At 59.3% G+C, this 23,407-nt stretch overlaps 1 protein-coding gene across 1 annotated transcript in view; it reads left to right on the forward strand.

Moving 5' to 3' along the window:
- The first annotated feature begins 1,805 nt into the window (after positions 1-1,805).
- ZNF787 (zinc finger protein 787) overlaps positions 1,806-23,407 on the forward strand; it is a 28,018-nt gene continuing 6,416 nt past the window's right edge. Inside the window, 3 exon segments of the mRNA XM_087421060.1 lie at positions 1,806-5,156; positions 16,260-16,348; positions 17,379-17,525. Of these exon segments, the coding sequence (XP_087277186.1) occupies positions 5,140-5,156; positions 16,260-16,348; positions 17,379-17,525 (253 nt within the window). The 5' untranslated portion in view covers positions 1,806-5,139.

Raw genomic sequence — 23,407 nt, forward strand, 5'->3', positions numbered from 1 at the left:
TGATCAATATTCTAGCACAGGAGGCAGTGTGTAAGGGCACGGTTAAATACAAGAATTGGGAGCCAGACCCCACAGGTTCGAGCCCAGGCTCTGCACTCTCGGCGTGCGACTTGACTTCTCTGTCCCTCGTTATGTGCAAAATGGGAAGAGGTTATTAATAGGACCTAAAGTATGTGAAGCCCCTGGAGGCGCGCAATGTGTTATCACTACTTTAGAAGGGAGGAAACGGAGGCTGAGGGAGACAGGGACGCGGGCAGCGCCTGAAGCGCAGCACGCTTTGTCCAGGACGAAGGATCAGGGTCTCAGAGGAGGGACCCCAAGGCGCAGGCGGACGCCGGCCACGGCGGGGAGCGTCGGCAGAGAAAGGGTTACAATGATAGAGACGACAGGAGGACCGAGATGGCACGAGCGGCCCTCGCCGCCGCTCTCCCCCACCCCTTCCCCAGGCTGGCGCCGGGAGCCGACCGCGCAGGCGCGAGGCGCCCGGGGAGGTGGGGGGCACCTCCCCAGACACCCGGAAGTCTCCGCCTAACGGGCCGGGCCCGCGCCTCCTGTCCTGGTAGGGGGCGGGGCCCGAAGCCCCTCAGCGCGGCGCCATAGAGCGTGGACGGAGGACTCGTGTCCTAGACGTGTCCGGAAGTGGCTCCCTCAGGCGCCCGCTCCGCACCATAGAGCTGGGGGGGGTGCCGGCTAGGGGGTCCCCGGGCTCGCCTTCCTAGAGCGGCGAGGACGAGGTGGAGGCTGGAGGTGGGGTGGGAAGGGGAGGGGGGAGCGGCGCGGGCGGAAGCGGCCGGGAAGGTCACTTCCGGCCTGGGCGCCCGTCCCCCTGACCCCAGGGTCTGAGTCGCCGCTGCCGCCGCTGCCACCATCGGCGAGGGAGGAGAGAGGAGGAGGAGTGCGGTGCGGCGGCCCCGGGACCGAGGAGGTGAGGGGAGGGCGCAGGGGCGGGGGGCGTGCGCCCGGGACCGGGTGGGCGCGCGCCTCGGGGAGCTGGGCTGCGGGCGGGGGCGGGCGGGGAGGCGGGAGACGAGCGGCGAGCGCGACTGGGCGGGCGAGTGCGCGTGCGCGCCGCTGGGGGCGTGTGTGGGCGCGCGGCCGGTGACGCGGGCGGGGGCGCGCCGGGAGGGGCGGCGGGCAGTGCGCGTGCGCGGCGGCGCGCCAGGGAGCGCGCCCGGCCAGGGGCGCGCGCGTGCTCAGCGCCGGGGGCTCGGGCCGGGGGCTCGGGGGGTGGCGCGCCCGTCACTCCAAGCCTTCGCGGTCGGTCGTGGCCGGAAGTGGTGGCGACTCCCGGGGGAAGTCGAGGCCCCGGTGGGGGAGGGGGCTGCGCGGGCCAAGCCGGCCTGACCGGAAACGGCGGCCCCCGGGGGCCCGTGCCTGTCGCCGGCCTGATCCCCTCCTTCCCCTTTTCAAAGAAGCCCGGGTCCCGTTGCTGCCCCGGGCGGGCCGCGTGCGGCCTTTGATTTGGTCGGTAATTACGGGTGTTCCGGCCGGCGGGAGGCTCATTCATTCGCCGAGGCGCGGGCGGCGGGCAGGAAGCGCGTGCGCCGGAGGGGAAGTGACTGGGCCAAGGTCAGGCACCGCGTGGCCCGCGGGGCAGGGCGGGGACGGTGGCCGGGCCCATGGCGACCCCCGGGCCTCCCGGGCGCCGAGCCGCGCTTTTTTACCCCCCACTCCAGGCCCGGCCCCAAAGGGGGCAACACCCCAGTTCATGGAGATGAGTGCCATTGGCCCTGCGGGGTTAGGCAAGTTCAGGATGGCGTGATCAGACGGAAAAGTGACCCAGACACGAGAACCAGCAGTGAGTGTGGACAGAGGCTGTTAGAGTGCTGGGCCCGTGCTGGCCGCCTGGGACAGGCCTGGAGCCGGTGGGCAGAGAGGCAGACCCGGACACTGAGTCCCCACACGGTGACCAGAGCCCTCATCAGGAGGTCCACGGGGCGGCGGGAACCCAGGGAAGGCACCCCAGGGGGGCGGTCAGGGTTTTAGGAGCGGAGTGGCTTGGTGTGTGTTTTCCCTGTGGCTTCCTGGTGCCAGGCCCCGTGTTGGGCAGTGCTGAGGATCCAGTGGGGAGTTGGATCTGGCTTGGCTCTGGGGAGGCACAGTTGCTGTTGATCCTGGCTTATCTGCTTTCTAAGACTCTAAGCCTCTTTGGCTAAATGCAGCTGGCATTGGCCTGCATGACTCTGCTGCAGTTTCCTCTGTTCCTCTGCTTCAGCCCCAGAGAACATTCAGATCAGACTCCTACTTGTGTTAGCTCATGTCTTAGCCCTTTTCCTCCTGGAAGCCTTCCAGATTTAACCCCCACCTCGGCGGAGCTGAAGAACGGGACAATTTATCACCATGCCTGGCCCATGAGCAGCGTTGCTTCGTGTTAGCTGAGAGCTCTGGGGTCAGACAGGCGTGGATTCGGATCCCAGCTGCACATCTCATACCTTTGTGAACTTAGACAAGTGACTTGAACCACTCAGTTTCTGCCTGGATAAAGCGGGAATGACGATAATAGTATTGACCTTGGTGGGAAGGGTCTTAACGCTTTCCCGTTAGAGCCCAGCAGAGCGCAGAGAGATGGGTGTAAAGCGAGTGGAAGAGGCTTTCTAGCCAGCCGTTCCTAGGCTGGGCTTTGGCTCCAGGCTCTTCCAGCCCCGTGACCTTGGACCCATTACTTCCCCTTTCCCAGGTTCAGTTTCCTTCTCTGTTCCTAAGATGGACAGCACAGTCCGTCATTCCCTGGATAAGCCTAGGCCATCCTGATGGCTGTACACCCCATTTGCCCGGCCCTGTGTTGGGCACACGGACACAGCAGTCCTGGCTCAGTGCTCTGCTATGGAGTTGGAGAGGAGGGTCACTTGGCACACTTCTTGAGGCTCTCCTGGGCCAGACTCACAGCAATGCTGGGCATCCATTCCTGTCCTGGAGCAGCTCAGAGACATATGGGGGAGACATATGTAGGGGAGAAGCACCAGGCAGAGGGATGGGGGTTTTTGCCAGAATAGCCCCTAGGAGCTATAAGAGCCTAGAGGGAAGGTTTTCTGGTCAGCGAAGGATGATCAGGGAAGGGGGTGGCATGTCCAGAGTCTTGAAGGATGGAGAGGAATTGGCCAAGAGGACCCTGGGACTCCAGGGAGGACGATGGTGAGCTTGGGACAGGCAGTGGCAAAATTATGGCCCTTGGCCTCCAGCAAACTGCCTAGCTGCCCCGGGGGCTTTGGCTGTCACTGCTGGGCACACAGTCCTCCGGGCATCTGTGCTCAGACGCCTCTCACAGCCCCTTAAACCTTGCTCCTTGTCCTCTGGTGCTGCCCTAGGCCGCCTCCGCTGAGGCATGTGTGGGATGTTGGGGCCCCAGGGAGTCAGCAGTGACCCTGGCCTCTGGGTGGAGACAGACTCCAGATCCCGCTTGCCGAGCCCTTGGCAGGCGCCTGGGCTTGTGCCTGATCCTTGTCCTAAGCCCTTGGAGGCTCTGGGATGGAGATGGTCCCCCCCATTTTAGGGGGTGGGACTGAGCCCCAGGCTCATGCTCTAATGGTCTGTGTGAGATTCCAGAGTGTGACCCTTTACCGTAATGCCACTACTTCTGTTGACTTGTTTCTTTTGGTCAAGTTTGGGGTCTAGGGGAGACAAAGGCTGTTCTGAAGGCCTCTTAGGTGTCAGTCATTGGGTTGGGGACTCTGGGCTCCCCCTCCGATGGGGCGTACATGCAGGGCCACTGCTGGCTCAGGGGACTCCAAGACCCAGCCCCTTACTTCGGGTGTGACTTTCACAGGTGGCTGGGACACGGGCGGTGAGGCGGTGAGAGCTGAGATCCAGGTGGCAGGAGGCTTCACAGAACCATGAGATGGTTGAGGGTGTTCAGGCTGTCACACTAATAGTGTCGGTGGCCCTGTTGGAGCACAGAGCGCTATCACCTCACAGCCACTGAGCAGCCAGCCAACTCCAATCTGCGGGGGTGGACCAGGGGCCTGTGCTGCTCTGCCAGGCTGCCGGGGGGAGCCTGAGACCCGGGTCCTCCTTGGTGGAGTGTCCCTGGCTCTGTCTGTGCCTGGCCCTTGGGATCACAGAACACCGGCTTCTGTCTCATGCTGAATGCAGAGCCCCGGGTAGCCTTGTATCAGACGATGCTGTGAACCCAGAGATGCATCAGATGTGGTCCCGGTCTTGAAGCTCAGGGTCGGGCCGGTCAGAGAGTCGTGGATTCCTGGGGCTGTGGTGTGCAGGGTCTGTGCTGGGAGCCAGTCTCTGCCCTCCCGGAGCTTGAGGTCTGCTGGGTATGGGGGGCAGGTGGGACGGCAGGGGTGAATAAGGCAGGGAGATCCCCCCCCTGCCCCCGCCTGGGGTTATAGGACTCATTTGTTACAATGGAAGTTAGAGGAAGCAAGTGCTAGTGTCCTAAGAGTGGGAGAGGAAAGAAACTGCCTTGGAGCCGCCGACCCGGTTAGAGTCTCGGCCCTTTTGCTCCATGGCCGTGTGACGCTGGGTTAGCCCCTGCGCTTATCTGAACCCCTGCTCTAACGGTCCTGGTCAGCATTTGCTAGGCACTGGCTCCTTGTTGGGCACTTCACACGCATCATGTCATTTGGTCTTGAGCCTAAGCCCGTGGGGGTGAGGATGCACAGGGGTGAAGCACCTTGCCCAGGGTCACATGGCTGGTGGGTGCAGATTCCGACCTGGCAGCCTGCCAGGAGAGCTTGTCCTCTTGTCTCACGGTGGCTTTGAGGATCAGGATTCTGTACCTATAGCACCCCCTGCCCAAGGTCTGCGATGTAGTCTGCTTGATGAATGCACTCTCTTATTGTTTGATTAGGGAGGACTGTTGAGCTGAGGGAAGAAGTCTGGGAAGGCTTCCTGGGGGACGTGCTGTTTTTGCTGGGCCTAGGCAGCAAATCTGCAGGGAGAAGGCGGGTGAGGTGGAAGGAAGCATCGGAGAGAAAGGCCAGGGTGGGAGAGTCCACACCCACCCAGAGGATGGGGAGTCCGGCCCGTTGGCCTGATTGAGGGGTGACAGCCCTAAGATGGCCTGTGGGTGTGTTTCTGATCTTTTTTTGGGGGGGTCCTGCAGAGTATTTTTGTTTGTTTAAATGATTTTCAGTTATCTGCCAACATTTAAGAAACAGGAGCGTTCACAGGTGTTTGAAGACCTAGATGCCGGATGGCAGCAGGTGAGCAGGGTCGGGCAGTTGCTGGTGTGCTGCCCATCACTCCCTGGTGGGCCTGCAGCCGTAACAGTAGATCAAGGTTCTAGGAATTCTAGAAACTTCTCTTGCTTGGGGCGAATGTGGGGAGTGGTGACTGGGGCTGTAAGATGTCTCCCCGATCTCCCTCATTTTCCCTAGCCAGCCCGGCCCCTGGGGAGGGCTGTGAGGGAGTGGAAGCCAGGTGGTTGGTGCGGACCTGAGATCGTGGGCAGGGGACGACAGCGAGGGTGTGAGTGGGTTGAGCAGGGGTCCTGGGAGGCCTGAGAGAGGCAGTGGGGAGCTGCTGCGGAATTGCGGAGGCCGGGAGGGTGGGAAGATAAAGCAAGGAAATAGACCCACCATGAGGCGCGGTAACCAAGGAAGAGGAGGAGAAAGTAGAGAGAAGGAACAGGAGCGGGTCGTGAGGGCGCCCTGCTCAGCTCACCGTCTAAACACGCTGGAAAATCCGAGTGAAGCACAGACGGCGTTCTGGGCAAGTACATCTACACAACTGACTCCAGACAAGATGGAAAACACGTAAACAGACCAATCACCACGGAAGAAATAGCAAAAGTTGCTAAAGAACCCCTTCTCCCCAAAAAGGGCATAAGGTCCTCATGGTGTCGTAGATGTATTCTCCCAACGTTCAGACCACAGGTCGGGCGGGGTGAGGGCCCCAGGACCAGGCGGGGCCAGAGGAGGGACCCGACCTGGAGTGAGGGGGAAGCTGCCCACAGAAAAGGGAAGTGGGAAGGAGCTGGTTGGGAGAGTGGAGGGCTTTGCCTGCAGCCCCAGTGGCACTGTGGGGCATCCGACCATTCAGGTGGGCCGAAGAGGGGTCCGAGGGTCCGAGGTGAGCCCCCGTAGAGACAGTAGGCTGTGAGCACCAGCCCGCTTGCCCCCAGGGAGCTTGTGTGCCCTGGAGCGGACACAGACCCCAAGGAAGGAAATGAGACAGACGATTTGAGATGGTGGTGGATGCTGGGAAGGAAATAAGCCCTGCGATGTGATATGGGATGTGATCTGGGGCAGGGAGGGAGGTGACACTTGAGTGGACCTTTGAAAGGTGAGAAGGCACCAGGCAGGTGGAGGCCTGGGCCCAAGGCGGGGAGGTGGGCCGCGGGAGTGAGGGGTCTGGAGGAGGAAGTGAGTCTGCAGGGGGGACTGGGGCCGTGTGTCAGGCATGTGGAGCCTGGGCAGGAGCTTGGATTTCGGACTGAGTGCAGCGGGCTTGTGTGGTGGGCTGGGTTAGGCAGGGAGTGATGTGAGCTGAGCTGTCTTTTAAAGAAAATACAGCTTTATTGAGTTGTGATTTGCGTACTGTTCAGTTCAGCCATTTAAAGTGTACAATTCAGCTATGTGCAGCCATCGCCAGGTTGATTTTAGGACGTTTTCGTCGTCCCAAAAAGAGAGTCTACCCACTCCCCTTCCCCCGCCCCCAGCCCCGGGGACCACTGGTCTGTGTTCTGTCTCTGTGAATTTGCCTGTTCTGTTTGTGTCATATAAATGGAATCACACACCGCGTGGTCTCTGTGTCTGGCTTCTTTCGCCGAGCGTGGTGTTCTCGAGGTTTATCTGTGAAGAGGCACCTGTCAGCGCTTCTTCCTTTAAGTGGCTGAGTGACGTTCCACCATATGGACAGACCACAGTGTGTACCTCCGTTCATGCGTTGACGGGCGTGTGGGGTGTTTCCACTTTCCGGCGGTGGTGATTTATGCTTCTGGGAACGTGTGTGGACAGTGTTTGTGTGCACATGTGTTTTCATTTCCCTCGGGTGTGTAGCTAGAGGTGGGGTTGCTGGGTCAGGGGGTGGTCCTGTGTTTACCCTCCTGAGGGGCTGCCAGTCCCCTCTCCACAGCCGCTGCTCCCCTCACGTTCCTGTCGACCCGGCACCAGGGTCCAGTTTCCCCGCATCCTCACCAGCACTTGGTGTTTTCTGTTTTTTATTGTAGCCGTCCCCGTGGGTGTGCAGTGGGGTCTCCCTGTGGTTTTGATGTGCGTTTCCCTGATGGCAGTGATGTCCACCGTCTTTTCATGTGCTTATCAGCCCTTCGTGTATTTTCTTTGGGGAAATGTCTGTTTTGATCATGCCCACTTTTAATTGGGTCAGATTTTTAGTTTGAACTGAGTGACTTGAAAAGATGAGTTGGTCTGTGGTATGGGAAGCAGACTTAGAGGGTGGCATGGACCGAGTGCAGGCCCCAGGTGAGTGGGAACTGGGAGAGGAGGGCGAGGATGGACAGGGTGGGGGCAGGGCAGGGAGGGAGCAGTCACTGGGGGAGGAGGAGGACAAGGAGGGGAGGGCCCGCAGAGCTCTGGGAGGGAGGGGAGCAGGTGTGCACAGGACTTTGCTAGTTGTCCTCGTGGGGGGTTAAGGCTGAGAAGTAGGCCCTGGGTTTGGTGGCCAAAAGGTTGGGGGGCAGTGGTTAGAGCATGAAGGGTGAGGGGAGGAGGTGGAGGTCACAGCTCAGCTCCGACAGTGGAGGCAAAGCAGGAAGAGAGAAGAGGTGAGGGTGGTGAGGGGGTGCTGGAGAGAGAGGCCTGGGGCAGAGAGATGAGGAGGGGGCAGAGGGCAGATGGGGTGGGGGACTGGGGGGGCATCTGCAGTTCCAGGAGGGCCCGTTGTTCCCCTTGCAGTGGAGGGCCCTGCGCGGAGCTGGCTGCTGCGGCAGGAGGAGGGTGAGGTTGGCAGCAGAAGAAGGAGAGGGGATAATTGGTGGGCAGGCATCCAGAGGAGGTGGGCGGGATCTTATAACAACAATAATAACAATAATTTGTCTCCAGCTTAATAGCCGGCTGGGCCCTGTCAGCCCCGTGTGCTAATTGGATCGCTCAAGGGCCTGGCTGGGGGGGCTGGAGAAGGCCCGTCCTTCATCCTTGCAGAGTGGAGGTCCCAGCAGGGAGCAGGGCCAGGGTGGGGCGCAGAGTGTCCATACTGTCACTGTGGGGGCTCTGAGCTGCCCCCCTCTGAGCTGAGAACTGGGGGGGCTGGGTGGGAAGACGGGGTGGGGAGGCCGCGGCAGGGCGGGACCCACTGCCCTCGGCCTCAGGAGTTGTCAGATTCTACGCGCAGGGTGACTGCAGGGAGCTGCCCGGGCCTGGGAGGTGGCTCAGGGGCCGCCTGAGGCCACACCCCCCGGGGGCTTCCTCTCTGCCAGAGATGGGAAGGGGCTGCAGCTCTGCCAGCTCTGGTGCTCCCCCAGCTCTGAGATCCTAGGATAGGACCCGAAAGCCACGAGGTCAGGACAGGAGGCCTCAGCAGCTGCTTGAATGAGTGAAGGCGTGAGTGAATGAATGGATGAGTGAATGAAGGGGAGAGAAAGAGACTCAGGTGACGTTTAGTGAACGCTCCTCTTAACTCTTCACAAGGCTCCCTGGTTAATCCCTACAGCGCACACGCCTCTGGTGTTCACCGGCTCTACAGGGACCCCATTGTACCGAGACGGCGGCAGCCGAGGCCCAGCGGGGCTGAGCTGCCTGCGCAGGATCACAGAACAGAGCAGTGGTGGCACCAGGGCCCAGCGTCCGAGCCAGGGCAGCGCCACCACGGGGCTGTTCACTCGAAGATGCAGGCTCTGCTCTCACCCGGGGGTTTGTTTTAAGTATTCCTGGTAGTGGTGTGACCTTCCTCCGTTCAAGGCCAAAACCGAAATGCAGGGCTCCTCACCCTCAGCACCAGTGGGAGACTGCCGATTCCCGGAAGATGCCTCTTTCTAAAGCCTCCATGGGTTCTGCCTAAAAACGTGGCTCCCTGCTGTGTTTGGATAACATGCAGACTCCAGGCTGGGCCTTCATGGCCCCTAGCTCTGGCTCCATCTCGTGCCTCGTCTGCTACACCCCGGGTCGGCTCCAGAACTTTTGGGGTCCAGTGCAAAATGAAGAGGTGAGCCCTTAGTGCAAAAAGCAGGGAAGAGGCTTTTTCCTTTCTTTCACGGTCTCTCTCTTGACCTGTCGGGTGTTTCTCATTTGGTATTAAGTGTCACGCTTCCCCGGGTGCGGGGATGCTTGTGGGAATGCATACCTTCCCCGTGCCCAGGCTGCTCCAGGACCGCGCACGACCCCGGCTCCAAGCCCCTGCGCGTGCTGCCTTGTCCCATTGGACCTCGTGTGCAAGACACAGGTCCAAAGATAAAATTACTGGGAATTTCAGGATGGAGACCTCAGAACATTGACCCCAAGCTCCAGGCCTCCTCCTGTCTGGTGGCCTGGCCCTCCCCTTCCCTCCCTCAGGCCATTCCAGGCATGGCCTCCCTCAGGCCCACCTCTTGGTTCCACCTCTGGGCCTCTCCTGTCTGTTTCCTCAGCCCGGGACGCTTCCCCCAAATCTTGGCACCCCTTGTTCCTTTACTTCAGGGTCCGCAAGTGTTTCTGTAATGGGCCAGGTAGTAAATATTTTAGGCCTCACAGCCCCAGAGGCAAAATCAAGGATAGACACTTAGACATCATTTAAAAAATGACCATTTAAACACGCAAGTAAAACGCATTCTTAGCTGGAGGGCAGTTTGCGGGCAGGTGGGCAGGCAGGCGGGCAGGCGGACGTCCCTCCCTTGTGTCATTCCACCCGCCTCCTGTCTGGCCCACGGAGGCCTTTTCCGCCGGGCTCTATAGGGGAGGTAAGATTTTCCTCTGCCCTCTTAGGGTTTCTGGCTGGGACTAAGACATTACCGGGAGAAAAGCATACGGCTTTTATTTGCGTGAACGTGGGAGCCCTCGAGAGACAGTTGAAGACCCGAAGAAGTGAGTAGGCCTGAAAGCTTAGATACCAGGGTGACCGGAGCGCCGTCGTGGAGAAGTAACTGTGGCACCTGGGCAGTTGAGAGGGAAGGAGAGGTGCTTAACTAGGTCTGCTGGTGCAGATTTCTCTTGCCTGGAGGCCCTGTCTGGAGATAAGAGAATTCCTTCCTGCTGGGACGGGGAGTACACTGTCACAGGGAGCAGGGAATTCAGAGCCCCCTCCTTGGACCTGCTGGTTTAACTCAAGATGATTGACTTGTCAAAGGGGCCCAAGACCAGCTGTACCCCCCCACCCCGCCCCCAGGCCTCATGGAAGTCTTGTGTGTGTTTCCGTGTTGTTGCCTCACTGCCTTGTTCTGGGCAGCGGGCTCCTGGCTCTCAGGGAGCACCTGCTGGGTGCAAGGGAATCTCATCTGGCCGCAGGGCGGGCTGGCCACCACCTTGCCACCCTGCAGACAAGTGCGTCCATCCGGGCCTAGCCTAGGATGGCCCAGAGCCAGCCCGAGGGTTCCTGGGAGGGGGGATGAGGACGGGGCGGGAGTGGAGGCTGACCCACCCGCTGCCCAGCCCATGCCTTCTCACTGCAGGAAGCGGGGGGCTGGGAAGTCCCTGCTGTATTTTCCACGTTAATTGTCCCCGTGGAAGCACCTCACAACCACTTGGCAGACAAGCTCTGGCACAGAAAGAGGCAGAGGAGCAGTCTCTCCCCTCCCACCTCCTCAGCCCCCACAGCGCTGGGCGGCTCTCTTCCTTGTCTTTTTCTTACGTGTTTTTAGTGTTCACAGTGTTGTAATCAGAGGCCGCTGTATAATTTTGTTAAAGTGTTTACTTTTTAATTGATATATAACTAGAATATCGTAAAATTTGCCCTTTTATTGTGTACAATTCAGTGGTTTTTAATATGTTCACAGAGTTGTGCAACCATCACCACTGTCTGGTTCCAGAACATTTTCATCACTCCAAGAAAACCCCTATACCCATTGGTAGTCCCTTCCGCCCCCAGCCCCTGGCAGACACTTATCTCCGTCCTGGATGGTTCAGATCAATGGGCTTGCACTCTGCGGCCCTTTGTGACTGGCTGCTTCTGCCGAGCATGTGGCTCCGATGAACACACTGCTGTGAACCTTGGTGTGCAGGTGTGTGTGGACCTGTGTGTGAGTTCTCTCGGGTGTGTACCCGGGACTGGAATGGCCAGGCCACAGGGTAACTTCATCATTTGAGGAACCGACTGCGGCTACACCGTTATGAGCGCCCACCAGCCGTGCAAGACGTTCTCCTTCCGTGGTTTTCGTGTTTTGGTGTGCAATCTGAGGGCCCGTACAACTCTGCATCCTGCTTTGCCCCCCAGCACTCAGTGATTTCCTGCTGTGACACCTAGTTCTTACGGACATCCAAAAAAAATCAACTTTTGTTTTCCCTCATTACAGAAGTAATTATCCATTAATGTAAAAAAAACCCGGGAAAATGAAGATAAACAAAAAGAAAAATGTTAAAGTCACTCTTCCTGTTATCACAGTGTTGTGACCGTCATTTCTGAGGCTGTGTGACGCCTGGACCGCTCTCCCGCCACGGGCCGACGGGTTCTCTCCAGTTTTTCCCCTGCTCTAGATCTTGCTGTGATGAACTTTTTTTTTTCCTGCAAGAAGCATTTTCCGAGGTTGGGTTTTCCCCTCTGACCAGCTTCTGGGAAAGTGGGGTTCCCCTTTTAGGGGCTGCTGGCACTTGTCCAGGCTCCGAAGCTGTCCTGCCAGACAGTGCCCCTGTACCTGGGACTGCGTGGGAGTCACCCGAACTGCTGCACCCGCTCTTGGCCCTCTGGGGGCTGGGGGGGCTCCTTCCTGTGTGGTTCTCACCGCGTCCTGAAGTGGGTCCCGCAGGGTGGGCTGGGCCGGGGGGACAGAGTTTGGGTTCATCGTGTTCTGTCTCTCGAGTCTCTGTTTTGTTCAGATGCGTTCATCCATGTGTCACCCACCCGTTCTCAGTACCTGTTGGTGACCAGCGCTCTTATAGTGCTGGGCACCCGGCGGGTCTCAGGGCAGGGTGCGACATCGTGGGGACGGGGGAGGGTAGACCAGGGCTGGGAGGCCTCTAGGGAGGTGACCCTCTGGCAGACCTGGGGGAAGATGGCTGCAGGTGGGGTGCGTCCCTCCCTCCCTGTGTCCTGGGTCGTCAGAGAGGCTGTATGCCAGAGCAGGGATGCAGGGCAGCGGTGAGCCTCCAGCGGGGTGTGGTCAGTGCCCTCCCATGTCCTGATACTGAAGTCTCCTGGGTGTCGCCATGGCCTTGAGCCCGGCACCGCCAGCACTGAGGAAATCCTAGCTGTCATGCAAGAGACCCCCAGGGCGTGGCCCCGCCAGCGTCTGTGAGCCCCAGTTCCCGCATCTGTGATGGTGCCGCCTTCAAAGGGACTGCCGCATTTCAGATGACTCCCCAGTCCTTCGCGGGGCCTGCAGGCCCTGTGGGAGAATCCCCACCCCTGCATCTCCAGACTCTCTCTGCCCTCTGCGGTACCTCTCCTGGGTCTGCGCTCGTCCCTCCCCATCCCTGCTTCTCCAAGGAGGAGGCTGCCCCCCGCCCCCCACGCATGTGTGTCTTCATGGCACTTCCTTGTCTGAAATCACCTTTGTCATTCATGTGCTTGTTCCTAGTCTCTCTCTTCAGTGGCAGGGACCTCCCACCAGGCAGGGGCTGTGGCCTCCTCACCAGTGTTCTCCAGTGTCGAGCAGCGAGTGGCCCTTGGGGAGACCCTCATGCCTGTGGGGTGGGGTGACAGGGAGAGGTGGGGAGCACAGGATTTCATCACCATCGCCGAGCACACTGCACACCACCCGCCTTACCTTCCGTGCGGCCCGGGTGAAGATGGGTCAGATGAGGGCGGGGAAGCTGTGGAGGTGGCGCCTGTGATCACGCCAGTCACCGTGGCTCCCGTTTCACAGAGGGAGAAGCTGGGGCCAGGGAGACCTAAAGCGGCCGGCAGGATGGTGAGGTTGTGGGGGGGAGTGAGGGCCCAGGGAAGCCCTCTGCGAGCTTTCCCCCGCTGACCGTGGGGACCCCCCTGCCTCCCCACCGTCAGCTCCCCGTTCAGCTGTGATCACTCACACGGATGCTGTCAGGGCCCTGCAGTGACAGCCCAGGAGCCGCCTGGCCTGCCCTGGCTCGTGAGGGCGGGCCCTGCGGCTGACCGGCTGTGAGAAGGCCTGGACCTCGGTGTGGGGCCGACGAGGGCACCCCAGCCAGCACTGTGGCCTCTGACTGCTTGCCGCTAGCCTCACCTCCGTCCACTGCTCCGTTCCCACGAGGACTGCTTCCCGCCCTCCCTTGCCTTCCCGTCCGGATTTCCGTACCGCCTCCGCGGCAGCCACCCCCATCCCTTTACTCAGTGTCCCCCTTACTCCCCTCCCTCCTGATGGTCTGTTTACTGCCACTGTGTCCACCTCCCCTCCGGGGTCCTGGGCGCGCTCGGGCAGCCCCGCTCAGGTGGGGCCCAGGCCCCGACAGGCTCTCCACGAGGAGTGTCCCCCTCCCTTACCCCTGGCCCCGCAGACAGGCTCGTCTTGCCCTTCGATTGCGTCCCGCGCTCTCACAGGGTTCTTGTGACAATTTGTTGAGTGTCTGGATGACAGAGCAGGTGAGAGCAGGGACTGTGCAGCCACACTGCCTGCGTCCCCATCCCTGCTCGGTGGCTTCACCTCTCCGTGAGGTAGGGGGCGTAGTTGCACGGAGCTCGCGAGGGCAGAGCCGGGCCTGGAGCTGGAAAGCTGGGCCTGGGCACTCGAGCTGCTGCTGCGCAAGCGTCCGTCTTCCCTGCTGGTCTTGTCTGGTTACTGCTGTGCTCCTGGTCGTGCAGGACTCGGTAAACGAGCATGCACAGAAGGACCGGGCCTGCGTGTAGCCAGTCTCCGCATATGTTGGGAGAGGGGCTCTCACTCGGGCAGGCTGGGCTCAGGGCACAGACTTGGAGCCGTGACAATCCGCCTTCACATTTTGGCTCTGCACTCCTGCCTCGGTTTCCTCGTCTGCACAGTGGGGGTGACAGTAATACCACCTAGAGGGTGTGGTGGAATCGAGCGTCTTCAGGGTTTGTAAACCGCTTAGAACGGGGCCTGGGACCTGTGAAGTGTGGCGTCTCTGTGTCGCCTGAGTGAACAGCATGGTGCCTCTGCGTGTGTTTGTTTACTTAACTGAACAGGCAGGTTCTCTGAGTTCCCGCAGACATTAGCAGAGGTTGCCGAGGGGCAGTGGCACGGGCTCCCTGTGGTGCCTGGATGGTGGTGAGCCCTTGTCACTGGTGGATTGGGGAGAAACGGGTCAGGCACGTTGCATCCGGGTGCATGTTGCTTAGGTGGGTGGACGGCCGCCGTTCCAGATGCTGACCTGCGGTGAGGCCCCCCACGTGGAGTGGGGGGTGGAAGGACTGTGGGGTGAGGTTTCCTCTGAGCTGCGTGCATTCAGCCTAAGGGACGACTGGCCTTGGTTTGGTTGTAGGGGCCTGAGCACCAGGAGGAACCAGGGCCCCTTCAGGTCCCAGTCGATTGTGTCTGGGACGCGGCGCCGCTTCTGTCGCAAGTCCTGCCCGCCTGCGGGCTTTCTGCCGGGGAGTGGTGTCTCACCCAGGAACAGGGCCCAGAGGGACCAGAACGCCCATGCCCCCAGCGCTGGGCTCTGGTGGAAAGCAGAGCTGAGGGGCCCATCTGGGGCTGGGCGCCTGCCCAAGCCTCCCCATCTGCACCCTGAGTCCAAGACGCAGGGCAGAGTCCTGCCCGGCTCCTCACCTCTGCGCAGCCCGGAGGCCAGGCCCACATGCACTGCCCTCCGTGAGGCGGCCAGGGCGGGCAGGAAGAGGACGGCTGGGCCGTCTGCCCCAGGGACCAGGCCCTGCCAGATGGCTTTGCCCCTGGGCGGCGTGGAGTGGTTGAGAGCCTGACCCTTGAGGCCAGTAAGGGGTGGGGGGCTTGGGCAGGGGACGCTTCCTCCCCAGCATGGCACAGTTGTGTGCGGTTAAGTGTGGGCTCTGGAGCAGTTCCGCTCCAGGAGCAATGAAAACATGGTCCACACGAGTGCATGTACTCAGGTGTTCATGGCAGCCTTACTCGTCAGAGCCCAGAAGTGGAAGCAACCCAGACAGCCGTCAACTGACGAACGGAGAAACCAGATGTGGGCCGTCTGCACCGTGGACTGTTACTCGGCCGTGAAAAGGAAGGACATTCTCACACCTGCTACAGTGTGATGAACCTTGAAAACAACATGCTGAGTGAAAGAAGCCAGACGCAAGAGACCACGTGTTGTGTGATTCCATTTACGTGAAATGTCCAGAACAGGCAAATCCGTAGAGACAGGCAGATGAGAGGTGGCCAGGGGCTGGGGAGAGCAGAGTGGACAGATGCCACGCCCCACCCAGCCTGCCGTTCCTTGACCCCACGTGGGTGGCCCTGTTCCTCCATCCCCAGACATCTGAGGGCAGATGGCCCAGAGGGTCAGCTGGTTTCTTTTTTTTTTTTTTAATTTGTATTTATTTATTTATTTTTCCCCCCAAAGCCCCAGTAGATAGTTGTGTGTCATAGTTGCACATCCTTCTAGTTGCTGTATGTGGGACGCAGCCTCAGCATGGCCGGAGAAGTGGTGCGTCAGTGCGCGCCCGGGATCCGAACCCAGGCCGCCAGCAGCGGAGCGCCCGCACTTAACCGCTAAGCCCCGGGGCCGGCCCAAGGTCAGCTGCTTTCTTTACCTGGGGCTGCGACGCGGAGTCTTGCTTGACTCGTGCACGTTGAAAAGGAGCTCTCAGAACGTGCAGTTAGACGACTAGTGTGCCCGCGTCAGCCCCGGGGTTTGTGATGTTGTGGGATGCTGTGAAAGGCCCTTCCTACCCGGTGATTGGCGAGACGGGCCCTGTTGTTGTCGCCCGGCTCCCAGGGCACTGGCTTGGGGACATGGATTTAGGGTCCTTTCGAGCTGGGGTGAGAGCTTTGTCTGGTGGAAACTTCACAGCACGTGTGCTCTGTCGGTGCTGTTGTCTTCCATCTTGCTGGAGAGGAAACTGAGGCACGGAGGCGGGGTCTTGCCCCAAGCCCCAGAGGCTGAGTGGTGGAGCTGGGATGTGAGCGCAGGCCAGTGACTGCAGCCTCTGTGCCTCCTCCTCCCCCCCGGTCGTGTGTGGCCTCAGGCCAGTCCCCCGTCCAGTGGGGAGAAGAGGGCCATTTCTCGTCCCTCAGGGACCCACTGCTGTGCATCTCCTGTCTGCCATGGTTGTGCCAGGCGCTCCGAGCTCGAGCGCTGATGGGACCTCTGCGGCACCTGCCCTCCGTCTGGTCTGGCGTCCTGTCAACTCTGTCCTTCTGTCTTGTCCCCTTCTAACAGGGACCCAGACATGGAGCTGCGGGAAGAGGCCTGGTCTCCGGGGCCGCTGGATTCCGAGGACCAGCAGATGGCCAGTCACGAGAACCCAGGTGAGGTGGCCTCGGGCAGTTCTTCTCAGCTGACCCCACACCCTCCCCCTGGACCCTGGCTTTCTTTGCCTCCCCCTCTTATGGCTCTGGGATCACCCATCCTTCTTCCAGAGGGCCCCGGGCACCATTAGCCTGGCCTTGGCTTTAGCCAGGCCGCGTCCTGGGCCCGTGTAGTCTCTGGGTTTCCTTCCAGCTACACGTCCCTGGGAGCCCTCAGGGCCGCCTTTCCCTTGTCTGTCTGTGTTCAGGGCGCCCCCACCTCCCCATCCCTCACGGCCAGGCCCCCTCGCTCCCCCATCGTGGTCTCTAGGTGGCCCCACGATTTTCCCAGGCAGGACCCTCTTTAGACCATGGGTGGCAAACCCAGATGCCCGCGGGCCTGGGCTGTAACGGGCCTGGGGGTGAACTGTGTGGGGAACAACGGGACTGCAGAGGAGGGCCTGTGCTGATTTTCCTGGGAAAGCTGGGTGTCTGGGTTTTTGTGGGAAACCTTCCATTTTTTAGATACTGGCAATGTGTTTTATTTAATAAAGCATTATTTGAGTTGAATAAAACTCATCTTTGAGCACATGGGGCCTGGGGTTTGTTTTCGGAGACCCCACTCTGGCCCCCGCTGACCTCTTCACGGCCTCACCCCTTCCCCTCTGTTGAAGCTGTGTTTCCAGGGGCTGTCACACAGGCCACCTGAGAGAGAAAGTATGGACTTTTTCCATGCTGCCATTGATGTATCTCTGTGCTGGGCATCACACTGGCTCGGGTCAGCAGATGTTTCTTACTGTGAAGGGCCAGAGGGAAATATTGTGGGCTTTGCAGGCCACGTGCCCTTGGGGTGCGAGAGCTACCACAGGCAGTATGGAAACAAATGGGTGTGGCCGTGTGCCAATAAAATTTTACAAAACAGGCACTGAGTTTGCATTCCCTGAGCCAGCGTACTATAGTCATCCAAGAGAAAGGTTGTGAGGACCTGGACGGAGGTTGGGGATAGATTTTATAAGGCACCTTGGCCCTCTTCTATTTATTTATTTCTAAGATCTGCTGAAGGAGAATGAAGAGAAGCTGCCTGCGGGCAGGCCTGAGGCGGCCTCGGTTGCAGAGAGGAAACTGAGACAGGCTGGGTGCTTTGCCGAGGGCTCACAGCCAGTGGGTACAGCCCCTCGACCCCCGGCTGCCTCAGCGGGTGAGGACCTATCGCCCATCCCTCCCCGTGTTACCCCTCTGCCCCCTCCTCCTCCCCTGTCATACTTCCTTGGCCTTTAGCCTTTTAAAACCAATTTTAAAATCTGTTTCATTATGAAATGTCAGACATCAGTAGACGGTATAATGACTTTCCCCCGTGGGCCCAGCTTCAGCGATTAGCAGCACTTTGCCAGTCTTAACTTCATCCTTTGTGCCCGTTGTGTGTTTTTTTCCCCCAGGAGCATTTTAAAGAAATTCCCAGACCTTATATCATTGTCATTTCATTCATAAATTCTCCAACAGATAAGGACTCTTTAAAAAGCAACAACGGGGGGCCGGCCCAGTGGCATAGTGGTTAGGTGCGCACTGTCTGCTGCGGCGGCCCGGGGTTCACCGGTTTGGATCCCGGGCTCCACCAATGCACCACTTGTCAAGCCATGCTGTGGTGGCATCCCATATAAAGTGGAGGAAGATGGGCAGGGATGTTAGCCCAGGGCCAGTCTTCCTCAGCAAAAAGAGGAGGATTGGCAGGAGATGTTAGCTCCGGGCTGACCTTCCTCACAAAAAACAAAACAAAACACAACAACAACAGCAACTACAAAATGCTTACCTCACCTAACAAAATGTTATTCCTTAATACCATCTAACACCCAGCCTTTGTTAAAATGTCCCCAAAATGTATGTTTGCCTTTGAGTACGTTGTTAATTTTACAAGTCATCCGTTCACAATTCATTCTCCTTATAAAACCTTTAAAAAGTACCAATGGATTCTCCCGTCCTCCTTGTCCACCGGGCTCTCCCCTCCCTCTCCCGCCTCGGGACTCTGTTGGAAATCTCTGCTCCGGCCATCCCGGCTGCGGTGCCATCACATGGTGACATCTTCTTCGCTCAGCGAATGAGCCGTGTGGCCTGGATGCTTCTAAGCAGCTGTGCGTCCCGTTGTTCTGGGCCTGCCCTGTTGGGCCCCGCCCATGCTTGGTGCCTCTTGTGAGGTGACAGTGTGGACTCCTGCCCTGAGACCCCTGGCTGACGTCCGGCGGGAGAGCAGCAGGGCTTGGCCTGGCCAGTGCTCCCACAGACCGTTTCCCTCTGGCCTGTTGGTGAGGGATGGGGGTCCGCGGGGCAGGGCAGGCGCATGGAGGGGGCACGTTGGGGCACAGCCTGGGCTCCATGGGGAGGAGCACGGCCTGGATTGGTGAGCAGGCTCCACTCCGGTGGAGGAAGGTCAACCTGCAGGGCTCCCATCCCAGCACAGAGGAGCCTGGAGCCTCTGCCAGCGCTGCCTGCTGAGTCAAGTCCGGCTCCGAGGCCCCACAGAGGGGTAGTTGGATGCGCTCTCACTGCCTCTGCCAGGAGGAATGGCTGAGGGGGAAGAAGAGGAGGGTGGCGGCTTGTGGAGACGGGAGTGCTGGTTGGAGCTCTGAGGAGAAGGTGGGCGTGATGCCCAGCCCCGAGTCACAGCCTTGTGGTGCAGACGACCCTGGAGGTTACACACGACCCTGGAGGTCACAGACGACCCTGGAGGTTACAGACGATGCTGGAGGTCCAGACGACCTTGGAGGTCACAGATGACCCTGGAGGTCACAGACGACGCTGGAGGTCCAGACAACCCTGGAGGTCACAGACGGCGCTGGAGACGGAGGCTGGGACAGCCGCCCTGGAGTCTGCTGGGCCCCGTCTGCCCGCACACCTGACTTCCGGCCCGTCAGCGCATCCACTCAGAGTGCGTCCAGAATGTGGTCCCTCGGCTCCAGCTGTGGCCGTTGCCTCACGTCTGGATTGCTGACTGCACTGACCTCCCTGCGTCCACCCTTGTCCACGGTCGCCAGCCTGAGCCTTGTGGAATGGAGGCGAAGTCTTGGATCACCCCTAAGTGGTATCCCCACCCTGCACCGCTACCCTGGTCCACGCCCACCTGGCACATCGTCCCCAGCATGGATGCGTGCTCTGGTCCTCAGCAGGCCAGGCACGTACCTGCCTCACACCCTCGCAGCTGTTGCCCTTCCTGGGCTTTCTTCCCGGAGCTGTGCCCTCCATTCATCCAGCTCTGGTCCAGTGTCCCCATGTCACCTCTGTGAGTGAGGGGCCGGGGACACATGTGCCTGATGTCCCTGCCTCCACAAGGCTCATGGCCGGGTCAGGAGCCCTAACTCGTTCAGTGTCACAACGGGGATTCCAGTGAAGACCACCTCACCAGAGGGTGCACCTTGTTGGAGTCAGGGTAGGCTTTGCTGAGAAAGGGGCTGCCAGCCGAAAATGTGGGTCACCGGATGGAGAGGGCAGTGGCTGGCCGTGGAGCAAGGCCCAGTGGAGAGCTTGAGGAAGGAGATGAGGCAGCATGGTGGGACCGGTGGGGACCCTCTCAGCTGCCCGTTAGCAGGGAACCCACCCAAAAGGATGTGTGATGGTCTGGAGCAGCTCTGTGGGGTGGGCTGGTTCCAGCGTTGGTTAATTCAGCCGTTTCCTCGAGCCAGCGATGTCCAGGCCCTGGGCGGCCTTCTCTGTGCCATCCTGGTCGCCCCACACTCCTGAGATGGTGCCTGAGCTCCAGCTGTCACGTCCTCCTGGGAAACTGGAGGAAGGGCAGGGCAGGGCGGGAGGAGGGGTGCAGGGCTTCTCTGCTGGCGTCTCGGTCTCCGTCAGCCCCCAGCTTGGGTCTCACTGGCCAGATTGGGGACACGTGACATAGGGAGATGGCCTGGGGGTCACCACGACTGGCTTATCCTGGCTCAGCCCCATGCTTGGGATTTTCAGGTCGGGGGGAGTTGGGAGCAGCTGTGGGCAGCACCCTGCAGTGTGCCCACACAGAGAAGGGCGTCCAGAGGGGCATGGGAGTGCTTTAGAGAGCTTGCTGTGGCCGTTGTGGGGGACGGGACCCCGAGCCCTGGGGTACACTGTCCTTCCCTGGACGTGGCCGGCTGCTCAGGAGCTGTGGGCACACTCTCCCCAGGCTGGAGGCTGTCGTAGGCCGAGGCTCCTTCCCCAGGGCTGGTGGCTTAGCTCTGGTGTTCCTTGGAGACCGTGGGCCAGGTGGTGGGGCCGCAGGGGTGGGCGAGGACGTGGGCTTGGTGGGCTCCAGCAGGTTGGACTTCAGCATAAGATGTTGTCTGAAGGAGATTCTAGCCCTCTCTGCCCCCACAAGTTTGAACCTCCCTACCCCGATGACAAGAAGGCACCTTAAGAGACATGGTGGAGAGGGACACCGTGTCTCTCACCTGCGGCAGGCCTCGGCTCCCTCCGTTCGGATGAGTTGGCTCTAGAACACCCAGGGCATGGTCTTCTCATTGCTGTCAAGACCGGAAGTCCTTTATGTGGCCCTTTCCTGGGCCTGCACAATCCCATAGCCCCACATGCTTATTTTATGTGGGACCGAAATAAAGGTTCACAGAACAATCCTTACCTTACTGACAGCACGTGCCGTATTTTCTTTTCTTCTCCTGCCCTCTGTTCCATTCTTCTGAATGCCAGCCATCACCCACTGAATCGAGTTGACCCCGCTGCTGGGCCGTGACCCACAGTTGGAACCGCGCTTCTTGGGAGGGGGTGGTCGACTGCCTGGCACCGTGCTTCTCGGGGAGGTCGGTGACTGTGAGACTGCAGAGAACTAAGAAGTCCCTTTTTCTCTCAGATGAGATCTACTTACCCAGCGTGTTTGTGGGACCTCAGGAATTTATTATTTTTTCCCTGTATTTGAGTATTTGTGGGAAGGATGTCCAGATTGTCCAAGGGAATGCTGTTGTTAACTGTGGCTAACAGTGGTCGGTGCTTGATAGGCGCTTCCGGTGTGTCATCTGATGGAATTCTCAGATACCCTGCAAGGTGGGGGTGTTGATCAGAGGGTGCTGTGCAGAGAGAGGCTGGACCACATGTCCAGGGTGAGGCAGCCAGGAGGCACTTTGGGGGGACAGGACAGTCAGAGTCTCTACACTGCTTCACGGGCGAATTGATGACCCCAAGGAGGCGAGACCTGCTGCCCCAGGGCCAGTTCAGCGCTTCCTGACCTGCTCCCTCCAGGCCCCTTCTGATGGCCCCAGCATGGAGTTTCCATGGGGGAGGGAGAGAGACGTGGAGTCTGGCAGTGGTGGGGCAGGAGAGCCATCCAGGCCTGTCCTGGAGCCTTAGCTGCAGGGCATTTAGAGAGAGAAGCAATCCAAAAAGTGAATACATAAATAAAAAAAAAAATTCTGATCGTGAGGAGGGAGGGAGAGCTCTCCCAACAAGAAAGAGTTCTCAGCTGGTGTTCTGGAAATCACCCATGGGGGCCGGGGTTCTGACCTCCCTCTGGCTCCCAGAAATGCTCTGTCTGAGCCCGGGATGATGGCAGCCCTTGAATCTTCCTAGACCCCCACGTAGAAAAGCAGCAACCACGTGGCAAACCCACATCCTGTGGGCTGCACTGACGACAGCGTCCCTTAGGTGCGAAGCTGTCCTCATGAGCCCCAAATACAGCTGGATGGGGACAAACCAACAGCCGGAGACCAGTGTGGTGTCAGCGTCAGGCTGGAGGGGAGCGAGAATGAGCCCTTGTATTACAGCCCGCGGGTGTTCCCCAGAAGGCCTGGGGGGTGGTCACGCTGAGGCCAGCACTGAAGATGGAGGTGTTCTGTCCAGACCAGGAGCCGGGAGTGAGGGGTGGCAGGAAGGTCTGAGGGGCTGGAGCAGCCTGGGGCCACCGGGCTCTTGACACCAGCCAGGTAGACGCCCTGCCAGGGCAGGACCCACTCGGAACAAAGCCTGCCGGGAGGGGACTCACGATTGAGTGGGACCCCTTTCCTTGACCACAGGGAGGAAGTAAGAGAAGGTCCAGATAAAAAGGGGGGTGGCTGCTGAGCCAGGAACCCCAGGAGAGCGGGTTACATGTTAGCTATGATGAGAGGACTTGGGAAGAGGGAGCTCTGAGAAGTCAGAAACGCCCCCCGGAACCCAGCCGCCTCCTGGAAGTTCAGGAAAACTTACAAAAATGAGCAACAGGAAAATACTGAGTTCAAACCCCCTGGAAAAATTAGAACAGCTCAGAGAGGGGCCAGAACTCGGGGTGGCGAGTTAGAAATATGATCAAAGTCATTTCAAAAGGAAGACTGAAGGAGAAGGGACTCAAGAGTGAATGAAAACCACACGTTGTCCCTTAGGGTGTTCCTTAGGAAAAAGCGGAGGTGAAAAGGAGGGACATTTTAAAATAAAAAAGAAACGAAAGATTAAAACAGTAAAAAAAATATTGAAGTTAGGCCCAGAAAATCCAGCGACGAGAAGGAGTCGTCCTGGGAGAAGTCCAGAGCAGAGGAAGAGAATGCGTAGTGAAAACTAAATCCAGAGGACGTTCCTGAGATGCGAATGTCGGGGATTGAAAGAGAAATCAGAGGTCTGAGAACATCAGCTCAGAGGAACAAGACATTCCATTCAGGTCACTGGATGTCAGAGAAAGGAGCAAACCCTTGGGGCATCTGGGCGAAAAGCGCCAATGACTCATAAGGCAAAGGAGATGCGGTTGTCGCCAGCCTTTGTTACAAAGCTTCCTGCCCGAAGAAAATGGAGTGCTAGTTACGATTCCCAAGGAAAAAGGGTAAGCCAAGGCTCTCCTATTCAGCAACACTGACCTCCGAGTTCCAGGGACACAGCAGGAGCTCAGTCAATGGTGTTCTCATGGGCCCTTCCTGAGGAATCTTAGCAAGTGAGCCTCGGACAGCCATGATGGCTGGAGGGAGCCGGATGGTGAGGGGGTGGGGCTGAGAGAGGTGAGGTAGGTCAGGACAGTACACCGGGCAGTGCAGGTGTGGCTGTGAAATCAGTGAGGGAATGGGAGTATGCAAAACAGTTCTTTTTGTTTTTTTTTTTTTGAGGAAGATCGGCCCTGTGCTAATATCTGTTGCCGATCTTCCTGTTTTT

This window comes from Ceratotherium simum, chromosome 33 (assembly GCF_057802395.1).
Source record: "Ceratotherium simum simum isolate JZ-2026a chromosome 33, ASM5780239v1, whole genome shotgun sequence".
Classification (NCBI taxonomy): domain Eukaryota; kingdom Metazoa; phylum Chordata; class Mammalia; order Perissodactyla; family Rhinocerotidae; genus Ceratotherium; species Ceratotherium simum.